Genomic DNA, 14,895 nt, shown 5'->3' with positions numbered 1-14,895 from the left:
AGTTTGCTGAACTTCTGTCCCAGATCTCCTCCAGTTTTAAGTTAACGCACAGTCCCCAAGCATCCCAGGATGCTGTGAACCTCCTCCCCAAACCCCCATTGCAGGGTAGGCAAGCTAGCCTTGGCCCAAGCTGTCTGCTCCCACCAAGCAGGGACATGTGCTCTAGCACCCCCTGACTTCTGGCCTGAGACATGCAGGCATGTGGCTGCATTTCCCAAATAAAAACTGAATGTCTATTCACTTGCTTATTGGTGCAGTCTATGCAGCTTAGACAAATCTGCAAAAATTAAAATGATTCAGCCTCAGGCTTTTTGACTGTCTGTATTTAGCCATTGTGTAAACAGGCCGAGCAAATCTGTAGTTTCTACACCTGTCTTTAAATTTATCACATATGTATTGAATATTCCTTTATATTTCACTTCATTTATAAATGCCATCTATTCTATCCTGCACCAACCAGCAGGAAGATACTGTGGGGGGAAATGAATTCCTCCAGTTGGCCTAGTTGTTGAGTAGCATTGCCAATGGTACCATGCAGTTACAGATGCCCGACTACTACTACTTTTTTTTTTGAACTGCCTTTCCTTATCTTCCAAAGATAGCTCTCCTATTTAAAAGGCTTCCTATACCTGGCAGCTTGTTGTTAAAAAAAAAATCCTAACAGAGTAGGATCATACAGAAAGAGCTTTTAAAAGTATTTTATCAAATGCTGCACATATGGAAAAAAAACAGTCTTATTGCAAGGAAACAAAAAATAATGCTGGAAAACAAACAAGGAATTTACATATTTTCTTGACTGGAGCTGGACAAAATTTTTGGATTTTATTCTTGTTTTGTTTTTAAATGCTGATTTATCTAAACTGAGGCTGCTTTGGTATTTGGGTAATTTTTAGGAAAAATCTTGTTTCGAAAAAAGATTTAAAAAGAGGGTTTCAAAACTGTCAAAATGTCCAAGTGTTTCAGATTTTAGAGAAAAAAAAATCTTTTGATAAAACTGTTTAAGTTTAAGCTAATTATATAAAGAAAAGTACAAAAATAAAGCGCTGATACTTAAATGAAATGTTCTGAAATTATAAACAAGAAATCTTGATTGAAACAACATACTGGTAACTTTTTTCTTCAAATTTGCCAGTTCACAAATGTTTTTATGATTTTGATTTTTGCCTCTGATTTGGAATGTTAATACATTTCAAATTCTCAAAATTTTCTGAGACTAGACTTTCTAGCCTCTGTTCTTGACTTTCTTTGGCTGTACAACTTAACACTCTGAGAGGACAAAAGTCTTGTATTAATGAAAAGATCCATGTTCAAATTTCAGTTCTGCCTGATACCCAGATTTTGTCATGCAAATTACTAAAAATCAGATGGAGCCAGGACTTGAACCTGGCTATATTTAGATGAAATGGCATTCATTAATGGAAAAGGGTTTAATCAACAAACTCTAACAAGTACCTTCCATTGAAGAAGGTCAAGTACCTTCCACTGAAGAAGGTACCTGTGACTAGCTTTTTTTTTTAAAGTTGAAAGTCTATCTAAACCAACCAGAAAATTATTTTTTCCATCTTGGAGCCCTTAATTTAGTCCTGCAGTTATTAACCCTTCATCCTTGTTCAACCTGTCCATGCAGTACTATTTTATTTTATTTCAGCTGAAATTGCTTTCATCCTCTCTCACCTTGGCTTAAGAATTTGTAAACCAGTTAGCTATGTCCACTAAGGAATGTGATTCACATGAATAAAATCAGCTGGACCCCTGGGGTGTGGACATACATATGGAGCCATTTCAAAAGAAGGGCAGCAGCTGTTAAGTTCTAATTGCTATGTGTGAATGAGCTGTAAACAATACAAAATGTGGCAAAAACTTCCAACTTTAACCCTGGATGAAGCAGTGTTGAAGTTGGAGCAGTTCTGCAGGGTTTGTATAGTTCTCGGCTCATTCATACATAACAATTAGAACATAACAGCTGGTGCTATCCTTTTGAAACTTTTCCCTTTTGAAAGGGCTCCAAGTGTATATGTATTTATACCCTCTGAATCTTCAGGCCTATGATAAAAACCTACCTTCACATTTCCTAAGTAATTGCTTTCTTTTTGACTAAATAACATATATCATAAAGACAAACAGTGGCATAACTTCAATGTTGAGAAAAGTGTTTTTCAACTTCAAAAATTCTGTATAATCTGTTTGTTTCCTCCATGCTAGTTACTTGGATAAAAGGATCTCTCTCATAAGGTAGATCATGCTGTATAAGGCACTTTATAATGCAACAAGGAAACTAGTACAAAAAGGTATCAAGACTTGTTTTCTAAGCTAATTTGTTCCTCTCTTGGCAGAAAAAGTTTCATTGCCACTATGGAAATTTGTATAGGTGTCAGCCAGTCATTTAGTAAAACTCTGATTAGCACTAGAGAGCAGTGCCCAAACTTCTGGTCCTGTGGGCCAGGTGAGTGGTCAGGGGTTGGTTCACAGGTCAGATCTAAGCCTTGGACACAATCCAGTGTATGGGGCTGGCCCAGTTTGGTTGCAATCCAGCATGCTGAGCCATTTCAGTTGGGCCTTGATCCAACGTGTGGGGCTGGCTTTGCATGCTGTATTGGGCCCCATACCAGATCACACCCTTGCCACCAGCCCTACAATGAAGGATCATGTATATGGCCCAAAGGGCTTGGAAATTTGACAGTGGGGGAGTGGTGGCAGTGTTAATTGCCACTGCTCCCCTGCTACCAAATTTCTAGACCTGCGGGAAGTCCTATGGGCTGGACAACATGGTTCCATGAGCCATATCTGTCCCATGGGTTGAGCATCACTGCACTAGAAATTCCTCCCTGAGCAGGAAGGCATGTGTACTGGTCCCACATAGGTCCAATATAGGACTCAGGCATCATGCTTCTTCATATCACACATTCATTCTTCTTTCTTCCTTTCTTTTGCTGCTTATGACTTATCACCCATGCACCATTAATGGAAGAACCATGAAAAACAAGGAAAATGCATTAAATGCATACTTTGTTTTCTCTGATTGGTGGCACATCCAAGAAACTTCTCAGCTTTCTAGTCAAAGATTTCTGGCTTTCCCAGGAAAAACATATGTTTTATAACTGGTCTTCAAGTGGTAAGCCAACAGCCTGTGGTAGAATTCCAGCTGCAGGCACCTAGCTAGTCAGGGAGTAGCTTCTGACAATTGAAAACCCCAGAGAGAAAGGAGGGAGAGAGAGACCTAGGGAGAAGGAGTGGTCCACAAGCTGGAGGTGGACTAGAATCCAGAGAAGCTCACTGCCAGAAAGGGGCCGGCGGAACTGGCCTTAGGGAAAATGGAGCTATGGGTGAACTTGTATTTTGCTCCTCCCCAACCACCCACTGGCATCCCCCCCAGAACGTTCCCAAGTCAGCAGCACTGCTGCAGGCAGAGGCAGGTGGGCAGAGGTGTGGGGCACAATCCAGCAGGGAGGCAGAGCTGCATGGTGCTGCCCCCCCACATTGCCCAGCCCAGCTCCTCCTGAATTAGTGGCCGGAGGTGGCAGGATAGGCTTGGCTGAGCACCATTTCTCCTGCTTGAGGTGGGAGGAGAGTACTGCTTTGAGCATGGGCTGCTCACACACATGTGTGGGTGTGTGTGTGGCACTCCCCTGACCACAACACTCGGAGTGGTCACCCATGTTGCCTACCCCTGAGGCCAGGTCATGGGGCCAAAGCAAAAGGGCTACAATTTTAGGTTTGCTTATAAGCTTGTCTGTTTGTGGGTGCAAGGGCTGTGTTTACATTCAAAGGGATGGCTGAAGGGAGCTCCCAGGGGCAAATCCAGCCTGTGAGGCAGCAGACTCACCAGGCCATTTAAATACTGACTTAGCATTTAATAGACCAGCTAAGGAACCTTCCCCCTCTCTCCCTCCCTTCCCCCTGCAAAGCCTGCCTGCAAAGAAGCAGACTCACTAACCTGCCACAGACTTACTTTCAGGAATACAAGTTCAAAAATTTCAGATCGTTAAAATCTTAATTGAATTAGAGGAGCAACCTGCTCATACAAAGATTAATAGAGATGGCAGCAGTAGAAGAGAAAGTTTCCAATCTTTGATATGGGGTTTTCAATGTACTGTGAGACAGCTATTCATTTTGCATCAAATCTAATAAAAAAAATTCTATTCTCTATTTAAAAGCATAACAATGCATTCTACTAACAGAAGGCTCCACATGTAAAAGTAGCATGATGTACATTATAGTTATGCATTAACTTGTACTTTGTTTTCTTAAATTCCCTGGGGAAAGTGGTCTGAATCTCTTCGTACTTGTACCCGTTCAGTATCATGCCATATAGTGGAAATATATTTAAGTCAATGTAAGTTGTGAGGGAAGAATCCAGTACTTCCACTTTATTTCTGGGTTTTGAGAAAAGTTTTTGCCAAAAGCAAATGTTTATGTTTTTTTTTCATACTTTGGGCAAATTACACAACACCCGTTTTGTGCAGCTAGGTAGTACAAAGGGGTCAGTGGAGAATTCCTTTGGTGGAAGGAAATTCCCTGCTGGCATGCCAGCTTCATTATCTGCTGCTTACCCATAGTCTTGAATTGCACCACTGAAAGAAATTATACTGACAGGCAGGGCAAAGCTTTTTTTTTTTCCTGGTCTGATACTAGTGTCTTAGGAGCTGTAGCTAGCTATCCAGTGTTTTCATCCCCATTGCAGAGAGCGGAGGTTAGATGCAAGGAAGTACAAACCTTCTTTTCATATCATATATGTTTCGTTTATTACAAGGCAAAAACTGGTTTTTTTAGGTTTCACCAGTACTAATTTAACCTGGTGTATGGAAACCCATGGCCTGTTTCACCACTGTACCACTCCCTTCATTTCAATCTGGTTTTTTGGGGACCAGAATGTAGGGCTCAATCCAATTTCAAATGCCACATAAATTCATAAGTCTTCTCACTGAGTGGAGCTGGCACTAGTTTGGGCCCCAAAAGAATATGAATCAAGTAGAGTGGGGGCCAGCTTGCTATTCTTCAGTTCCCCTGCCATCTAAAATGTTGGAAAATTGCTTCAGGGACCCTGATGAATACTGGAAAGTGCTCAGATTGGGGAGTATGGAGCAAATGGTTATGCTGTACATTTTCTACATGCTGGTGTTGGATAATCAGGAGTTGGGGAAACAGTAAAATCTAAACAGTAGGAAATGACTAAATCTAATTTAAATGTTTATGAAATGGTGGCCTCTTTTCTGGAAGTTCCATAATTACGTTATCCAACAATGTTCCAGTTGTATTTATTTGTACATAATGCATTATACACGGCATGGAACGGTAGCTTAAGTTTTTACATTCACACAATTAGAACAATGTCACCCTTATAAGTCAAAACCCACTATTTTCTTGTGAAAAAGCTTGCATTTTTCTACACAAAGGGCCATCTTGCTGTTGTAAAAATCCCCCAGTTAAATGCTTTAGTAAAAAGCTTACCGGAAAAAAAGAATATCAAACTGCATATGGGTGCCCAACATGCTTTAGCTCTGAAGAGTTACCAGAGGTAGAGAGTCTCTAGGAGCTTAGCCCTCTCCTTAAAAAAATTCTGCACCTTGTCTTAGAAGCCAGTGTCCACAATGCCCTGCTGTCCCTCGGTGTCATTGAGACAGCTCTGAGGATTCAGACCCTTCACCTTTTTTACATCAAATATGCACCTTGAAGTTGATAGGACTAGCTAGTGCAGAGTACAGGGAAGTGATATGTTCACAGAGCTCTGACTCACTTAAAGGAAGGGCAAAGGGGGCAGGGGCCCAGTTACTCCAAACTGTAGGCTGACCATATAAGTGACAGTCTGAGGAGGGAATCATCTTGGGGCTGATGAACATTTTCTGATGCAGATCACTGAGGCACTGCCAAACAAGATGTGGAAGTGGGTGTAGCCTTGGCTTCAATGAGCTGAAGAGTGCTGCCAAGCTGGCACTAGGTATGGCGAGGCATAGGGTTTACTTCCTCCCTGAAGTTAGAAAAGAACTGGGGATCTGAATGTAATACTACCAGTCACAGCCTGGACCACTGTTTCTCTCTAGTACGGTACCACTAGATCAGGACTTTGTGGATTTAAGGAGGAGGTGTAGGTAGATTTTCTTGGGATAGCTACGCCACTTCCTAATTCTCCAGAGGTGGGCACTGGCAGCAGCAGCATTCTGGGTGCATTTCAAAAATACTTCTTATCAGAGGGCATTGTAGAAATCCAGCCCGGAGAGGCAGACATAGGTCTGACAGTGGTCTATAGATTTCACCATTGCATAACATGTTTGAAAGGACAAATATTATTTTCAAGTTAACAACTAAATATTAAAGAGTTACTAAAATATTCCACACCAATGTATAAATTGAAGAGACTCTACCATGAAAATAGCACACAGCAGAAAGTAACCCCTTTGTTCTGTCTCTTTTTTGTTACATCTGCTAGAAATAATGACTGCAGAATCTCTTTCAACAAAAGGTCATTTATGTCAATGGACAGAACACAGATGATCAGATCACCTGCGGTAATTGCAAATTAATGCTCTACTGCTAATGCATTAACTACACAATATTGATCTACAATTGAATCATACAGGCTACTGTGAAGTGATTTTTACTTTAATATTTTTGTGCTTTTATTGCTTTTTCCATAATGCCTTTTCTTTTCCACTGGAATTTTCTATAATTATCTCCATTTTTAATTTCCCACAGTGAGGAGACTTCTAAAAATGCATGTCTATACCTCAAAAATCTTGTAAAGTCTACCCAACCTTCAAGGTGGAATGCTAAATCATGCACAAATGTCCAAGATTCATAAAAATAAATATAAATCTTATTTTTATAAATCAAGTTTTTAGAAAAGCTCACTTTTTGGGTGACATTGTACTTTCTAACCAGCCTACAGTAATAAGCTGTAGCTCAAAAAGATGCAGCCAAAATCACTGGGACTTTGAATAAGAAGAAACTGCAGGACTGGCACTCCATGGATAACATGGTTAGTTTTATATTTTATTTTTATGCTACAAAGGTACGGGCAGGTGAAAACATGCTACAAAAAAAAGGATAGTACAAAGAGATCAGTGGTAGAAGGATTTAAATGCATCTGAGACATGACTGAAAACATTAAAATATTATATATGGATGCTCTTTATGACCACTCAGGAAATCCCATGAACTGGAAGTGTTATAGTTAATTGTTTTGTAACTTTTCAGTCCCAGTAAATGGATCTGGTTATAAGTCTGTACAAACAATACATGCTAAAATATCGGTCTCCTCCTTCAAAAAAGAACACAGAAGAGATGTAGTGCTCTGAACACTCTGAAATGTAATGTGGGTCACTTCTAATCAGCTTTTACTGATGTACTCCAAGAAAACCAAACTCTCAATATATTTGTTTGCCATTCACTGGGTTAGCTATAAAATATATTAAAACACCTTTTGCTAAACAACAACTCATCTGCATTTCTCCTACTGATGATTTGGGATACAAAGTGAAAAAATACACTGAAAAAAGACTGTAGGTAAAATAGATGCTGTGGAAAACCTAGTATTACATTTAATGGGGGTACATTTATTATTTATAAATCTCTTCTCTCTCTCTAAATGATATGCTACATTGCAATTAAAAACAACACACATCAAACGCTTATATTTTTTTAGCTTGTAAACATAGAGCCCTCATGATAGCCTCTAACCCAAGAAAAACAAAGGGAAGCATGATGGAAACACAAATTATTCCCCCAGGGTCCCTAACCTGAGGATAGATCAATGCGACCAGTGCTATTTAGCACTACCACATAACGTTTATTTAAATCATGGAATGACTGCATTCTTTTCTTCCTTGAAAATAATGCTAGGAACAAACATCTAACACATCTAACATATGTTAGGGTATGGAGAACATTTAGTATAGAGGAGTGGTGGTAGTGGTTGTACCATTGTATAGATTTGTATACCTTATAGATATGAATTGCATTAATGGACTACTGCTTCTTCCCAATAGCTGAGACCTGGTTCCAAAGCAACAGTTATATTGAGATGGTACCTTCAGAACCATGGCCAGGTCTTTTGCCTGGAAACAGATGTCTTCTGTGGAATGCAATCAGCTGTGCTGCAACAAGCAGTGGCACAGGTTATTGTGCTCCACAGATGCCTGCTGGCATCACTGCATCCTGAACCCTGACTTGGGGTGCATCTGCAAGTGGCATCTGCTTGCAGACACACTCCCATGTTTGGGAGTGGGGAAATCTCTCTGCAGGGGATTTCCCTGGGGCACATCTGCAAGCCTGGAGTGGGGAAAACTCCCATGGGGGGTCCCCCCTTCAGGTTTGCTCCCCATGCCATACTTAGGAGTTTCCCATCTCTGTGCTTGTAGACCTACACTAGGAAAATCCCCTGCAGAAGGATTCCTTCGACATGCAGCTCATGTCTACAAGTGAGGAGTGGGGAACTCCCATGAGAGCTCTCTTGCAGGGGATTCCCTCCCTCTGCAACATGGATTTCTCCACTTATCCAGATCTACTCCTGGGATTTCTGGAGATGGGTCTGGGTAAGTGGGGAACCCCACCTTCCCTGCTTATGGAGCAGCACTCCAAGATTGCCTGGGGTGCCATTCTTTAAGCAGGGAAAGCTGGGCAGCTGCTCTGGGAGCTTGAGTTCAGGCTGCTCATACTCTCTTGCCACAGAACTAACAGGTGTCTGCTGCAATAAAGCACCAGAGTGCTTTTGTTGTGCCACTGATTTTCCTCAGCTGTGGTGGGACAAAGGGTAGCAGTGTCTATTAGCTCACCATTTGTGCCATCAAAAATTTTCATGGAAGCACAAATGAGATGTTAGGTGAGATGTTTACACTTTAAAGACAGTCATCATAGTCTTCTCAAATGCAATTTCAGTCAAGCTTAGACTTTATATGGTTGCTTATCTACGCAAACTGGCAAGGGCAGCTGGCTAACGAATAGGTATGCTATGTATCTAATAGCTCACCTGGCTTAACGATTCCTTGTAGGTTTTTTTTCTATAAAACTCATCTTATATTATGATGTCTACAAATTCTGAATTTAGTGTAGATATTTTTGTTTAGAAAAAAATAACAATTATAGAAGCTACTATGAAGAAATCCAGAGGTTTTGGTACTTGAGGTGGGAATATATGGGACGTCTGATACATAAGAAGTGTGAGAAGCAGGTTGGGGTTCTGCAACAATCACATTAGTTAGGTATTTCTGTTAGTGTGATACAAATTAAATATGAAATTATTTATACATTATTAATCATCATAATTAGGTTTCAGAGTTAAGAAGCTATGAAGATGGAGGAAGTGCTGTATCTAGATATCAAATATGAGTTTCAGTGTAGTTATACTCAGATAATATTCTCCCACATCTGTTGTGGAACCTATATTTTCTCCCTTTCTTTCTCCTTCTCTTTCTTTAGATAGAGGACATTTTTTGGTGCGTTTTCTCAAACTTGCACCAATGTTACTAAAGGTTTATTTTATAGGTAGTTTAGCTAAATTGGTTCAACCCCCTTGGTAGATATTGTTTCAGTTTATATTGAGTTCAATGGCAACATGTAGGGGGTGCATGTGCACCTCCTGAGATCAGCCATGCAACCCCTGGAAACACCAACCACAAAACCAGAAGTGCACTTCCAGTTTCGGTTAAAACACTGGAAGTGCCAGCCACTGGAAGCACCCCTGGAAGTACCAGCTGCAAAACTGGAAGTGTACTTCCACTTTCACCACTGGCTTTGATCCCCTCCCTCCCATTGACCTGTGATTGACTGCTGGGGGACTCCCCAGAGTCGGGAGGTACCAGTTGCCCATGACTGAGCCAATGGTAATTTGGTTTAAGTGAATTCTTTACTGAATTCAAATTAAAATATGTGTTCTCAAACCATTTAAATCAGTTTCTGAATTGATTTAAGTTAAACTGGTGTAATTTTATTATGGAAAGAGAGAGACAAAAAGAGGGTTTTGTTACTGTCCCTGAGGAAAATCTGATGGAATGAGATGAGCCTTGCAATGTTCTCTAAAGCAGACAAGACAGGCATCTATCCTAGTCTTTTATGGCAGACAGCTCCATATGGAACTCGAATCACTCCAATCAGCCAGAACTTAATTATCATTAACAATTATTCTATGTTTTCTAGGTTCAGCAAACGATGATCCTTCAATATTAGGAACACCTCAGAAACAACGTTCTCTCCATTTCACACTCACTTGGATGTCTGCATTTGCTTATATTTCAGAACTTTCTATTACCTTCAGGGAATAGCCCACGCAAAGGAAAAAAACACTGAAAAATAAAAAATGGACACCTACACAATCTGTATTAGAGAAAAAGTACATAAGTGTACATTAACTAAAGTCTTAACTTTCAGCCACTGTGAACTAACTGTATTATTATCCTGTATTTCAAAAAGTGAAGTACAATGGAAACATCATTCCACAGTGCAGTTCAGATTATATAACAGCTCAGTAGCAAAAATTCAGGAAAAGTTATTTACTTTTATGATCCACCCTCAGTTCTAATTAGTGGTGATGAAATGAAAGTGTACTTCCAAAAACCCCAACAACAACACTTCTCTGCTGATCACACTTTTGTTGTAGATAAGATTTTATACTGGATGAACTACTAAGATCGACTGGATTCTTCTTAGAAGAGACACACTTATGCAGAACTTTAAAGGAAACAGACTTGCAGAAGTCTGAAAACAGTAAGTGGAATTAGTAAAGCTGATAGGCTTGACATATTACAGGATAATGTTAATACAGTAAAGTGTAAGACTAGTTCTCAGTGTGTGTGCATCAGAAAGTTGGACCATGATATTCTCTCCAGCCTTCGGAGTCAAAGTGAACATTGAGAATGAACTGATAGCAATCATGATGCATACAAGCATCCCCTCCAAACATAAGCTGTATCTTATCACCTTTCCATTCAGATGAAGGACACATTATACACTCCACCAAACTTCCAAAAATGCATAGCATATGTTATACACCACAAGATTAGTGAAACACTGTAACTGCCCACTCTCTACAACTCTCTAATGCTCAGACAGGTGATAAGTGCAGGCAGGAGACTAGAGTGCCAATGGTTCCTCACATAACTACAGTAACAAGTCACCAATGCTTCACTTGAATGAAATATATCTAAAGACCATTCTAAAGCATGTTCCGGTATGCCTTATATTTAAAAAACATCATGCTGAATATTCCAATTACTGCACACACTCTGACATTTTATTCCTGAGCTATGGACTGTGATACTGATAAAATGTTATGGGGTCACAGCTTGTTATCTTTACTCATGCCAAACAAACTGCTTGGGGGGCACTGAAGCCTAGATAAAGATCAGCTATTTCAAAGTTAGTCCACGTGGGTCCAAAGTAAATCTAACTGGAAATCTCTTTGTGCTCTAGAAGACAAGGGATGAAGAAGAGGATCTCTCTCTCAAAAGAGCGTATATGATACAACAGAGAAACTAAGGCATGTTTACACTGCAAACTTACCATGCCAAGAAGTAGCAACCTCAGTCACATAGTGCAGCTCCATACAGCCTACCTCCTGATCTGGAAATAGTGTGAATAGGTTTATACAATGCTGTAGCCAGGCAACTCTTAGTGGTGCCTGGGTGCGGTGCCACAAATGGCTGCACTGCTTCCAGTGCAGGATGCAGTCTACTGCTGAGCAGTGTGATGTGACCAAGGGCACTTCTGTCTGGCATGGTAATCTTGTGACTCCAGTGTGCTCTGAGAGTACAGGATGCATTGTAAAGCAGAAATCCATTGGCTTCATTCATTTGACAAATGGAAAACGCTTTAGATTGGAAGAATGTTTTAGACGGGAAGGAAAGGTACTAGTATTATTCTTTTTCCAAAGCCAGCACAACAATTTTGGAGATAACCATCTAATATCACCCATATCATCACTTCTTGGGTTTTGATGAAGTTAGCTGTTGTCAACAATACCCGTGGCCATCTTCATGGCTTTTAGTAATGGGCATGGAACCTGTGACACATATTCTTTCCAGCAGGGTAATCAAATGTGGTAATACCTCTTTTTTTTTACTACTTTGAGGTGAAATCATAAGTTTTTAAAGATACCTTACAGTTCTTCAATAGATCATTGATCATAACTTTGTAAAGAAAAACAAGTACCTGTAGAACAGAAGCACCACTGTGGAGAAACTGCAGCCCACTCTCAGCAGAATCAATTCCTCCTGTTGCTAAGATGGGAAATCCTGGAAGAGCAGAAGCTATAGCAGACACTGCTCGCAGGGCTATGGGCCTAATAGCATTTCCTAAAGAAAATCAAAATACAGTGTTAGCCTTTCAAAATACTCTTGATACAAACTGCATGCCCATCATGGGATGGCACCATTGTGCTGAGACAAAGCTCTAATATCACTGACTAATATCTAATACCAATATCCAAAAATATATTAATTTGTAAATTGGCATATATCTGCTTTCAAGTACTATTATTACATAAAAATGTGTTATCAATGTGGGTGTAATAATCCTAAAACTGTAGGCAGAAACACTTGCATATTTAACCAGATAAAACATAAAAGTTGGCTTGAACATTAAGGCATCTGTTTAAAATAAACAAGGAATAGCAGAATTTGAAACAGATAATTCCATACAATCACTGGTGACGTGTAGGGGGTGCAGCTCCTGAGATTAGTGGTACACACCCTGACAGAAGCGCTGCTGACACTACCAGCTGCAACTGCAGGTGATTGCTGCTCGCCACCCCCACTTCTCGCTGCCGACATTGCCGGTGGCATCTGCGGGCAGTTGCCAATCGTCACTGGCCGCCACCACTGCTGCAGGAAGCATCTGTGGGTGGTTGCCAATCACCGGTCGGAGCTTGTCACCCCCCCACTCGTCACTGACAGTGCCATGGCCACCTACAGGAATTCCTCATTTGCCGCTGCCGCACCCCCACTGCCACCACCTGTGGGCAGTCACCACACCCCCCCAGTCTCCAGGGGCACGTGTCATTCATGCATACAATGCTTTACAGACACAGAGACCTATGTTTCTACAGAAAATATAAGAGAGGAAGTATAAACAGAGGTACTGTGCAAATAAGGGAAAGATTTGGTATTGACCCTCCATATCACTTTTTTTACATCGTTTTTTGCAGTCATTGTCAAACTCCTTGTATAATTGTATTAACTGTTCATGGTGAACCCATAATCTGCAACTGTTCTTCTTTGGGACAAAGGGAGGCTGAAAAGAGCAGGGCAAGAGACAAAGGAACAGTTGGAAGCAGAAGAGGAAGAAGAACGAATGAATTATAGAAGTATAAAAAGAACCAAAGGAGGAAGGAAGCATGAAAGGGGCAGATGTTGCTATCTTCTCCATACCTTACTTGTTAGATACTTGATCATTATCTTTATTTCACTCAGATAAAGAGTTGCCTTCCCTTACACCATTAAAGGTTATTTTTTGTCTTTCTATCCTTTTGTGCGATTATGTTAATAAGAGAAACTTTGTAGTTCATTAGATTGACTTTTAATCTGTTAAATGGACATTCTTTGGCTACTTTTCTTTTCAAAAGATAATTTTCTTTCTGAGGAATCCTACCCCATCATGCTCTTGCAAACACATACTTCCTCTCTCACTCCAGTGACTTCATCTGGAAGTAAAAATTGCAGCATAAGTATAACTATAGCCTGAGATGGCTGCTATTCTATGCAGGCTTCTAGGCATCTCCATGAAGGACCTAGTGGCATGCTGTCAGGAGAAAACCTCCGTCCTCTTCATTTATCTCCCAAGACCCCTCTGGTCTAGTTCACAGGGTGAAGGAGCAGACCTGCTATGAACATCTATAGCCTGTCACAGTTTGTTTTAAATAGGAAAAGTAAGGCTTTCCCACATAAGTTTTCATTTTTATAAAAGATCCCATTTGCCAACATAGTTTTTTCCCCACAAAAATTGAAATTTGGTATGTTTTAACCATTAAAATATTTTTTCTTCAGCTCACATTGCCTCCAGCAAAATGTCACCTCCCCCTAACATATCACTGATACAGGCAACAGTGGACTTCACAAACAGGCTGTCTGACAAGTCTGTCTCGTCGACACGTTACAGAATCAGCATCCAAATGCTCAGATAAGCTGTCCCTATTGACATCTGCTCCTGATTCAGCACATGAATTATCTTCTTGGGTTATGCCATCTTCAGCTGCCTCAGCATTGATGCCATCTCATTATTTACCTACTTTGACATTTCCTCCATCTTCAACAGCTGAACTCTGTTTCTCACATCCCATCAACACCTGGTCCAAAATCAGCATTCACACTGCCTGATGAGGCTGTGTCATCAACACCCAATTTTAAGACACCTTGGATGTTCTTGAATGTCTGAGTTAATGATCAGGACTGATGAAATGTTTTCTTCTATGTATGGACATTAGTTTTGCACTTAAGTAACGCTTTGCTTCATGAAAAACATTTAAAAACAGAGAAGGACTTGATATTTCCACCCTAAATACTTTCAGAAGCATGAACAAAAAGTTAAACCTAACGTACAGAAGAGTACTCTTCCAACACTAGTATGCTTCCTGGGCAACTGGAAGATGCTTTACTATCATTGGAAATGTCAGTGAAAACTGTAAAACAGTTAGATAAGGATCATAGCAAAACCGACTCATAAAAAAGAGCAAAAAGCTGGAAGAAAGCTTTGCAATGGGCACTAATGAACGGTCTAATATATTTGTAGTCAGCTTAGCCAGATCAATTGAAATGAGATTAAGAGGAACAGAATGACTCTGTGTAAAATTACACGAGTGCTATCCAGTGTCCAGGAGCAAGTACCTGCAGAGCTGATCTTCCAGCCTTATAACTCAGCAGATTTCATAGATTTCATAGACATCAGGGCTGGAAGGGACCTCGGGAGATCATC

General features: G+C 40.4%; 1 protein-coding gene across 1 annotated transcript in view; it reads right to left on the bottom strand.

The window, feature by feature from the left end:
- The window catches only part of DPYD (dihydropyrimidine dehydrogenase), a 672,292-nt gene that overhangs the window by 87,723 nt on the left and 569,674 nt on the right, over nt 1-14,895 (bottom strand). The window contains exon 19 of the mRNA XM_019531048.1: nt 12,139-12,281. Coding sequence (XP_019386593.1) covers nt 12,139-12,281 — 143 coding nt within the window. The remainder of the gene's footprint in view (nt 1-12,138; nt 12,282-14,895) is intronic.

This window comes from Crocodylus porosus, unplaced genomic scaffold, assembly GCF_001723895.1.
Source record: "Crocodylus porosus isolate Cpor-Errol unplaced genomic scaffold, CroPor_comp1, whole genome shotgun sequence".
NCBI classification, from domain to species: Eukaryota; Metazoa; Chordata; order Crocodylia; family Crocodylidae; genus Crocodylus; species Crocodylus porosus.
The sequence above is the reverse complement of the archived record's forward strand: the minus strand, read 5'-3'. Positions and strand labels throughout refer to the sequence as shown.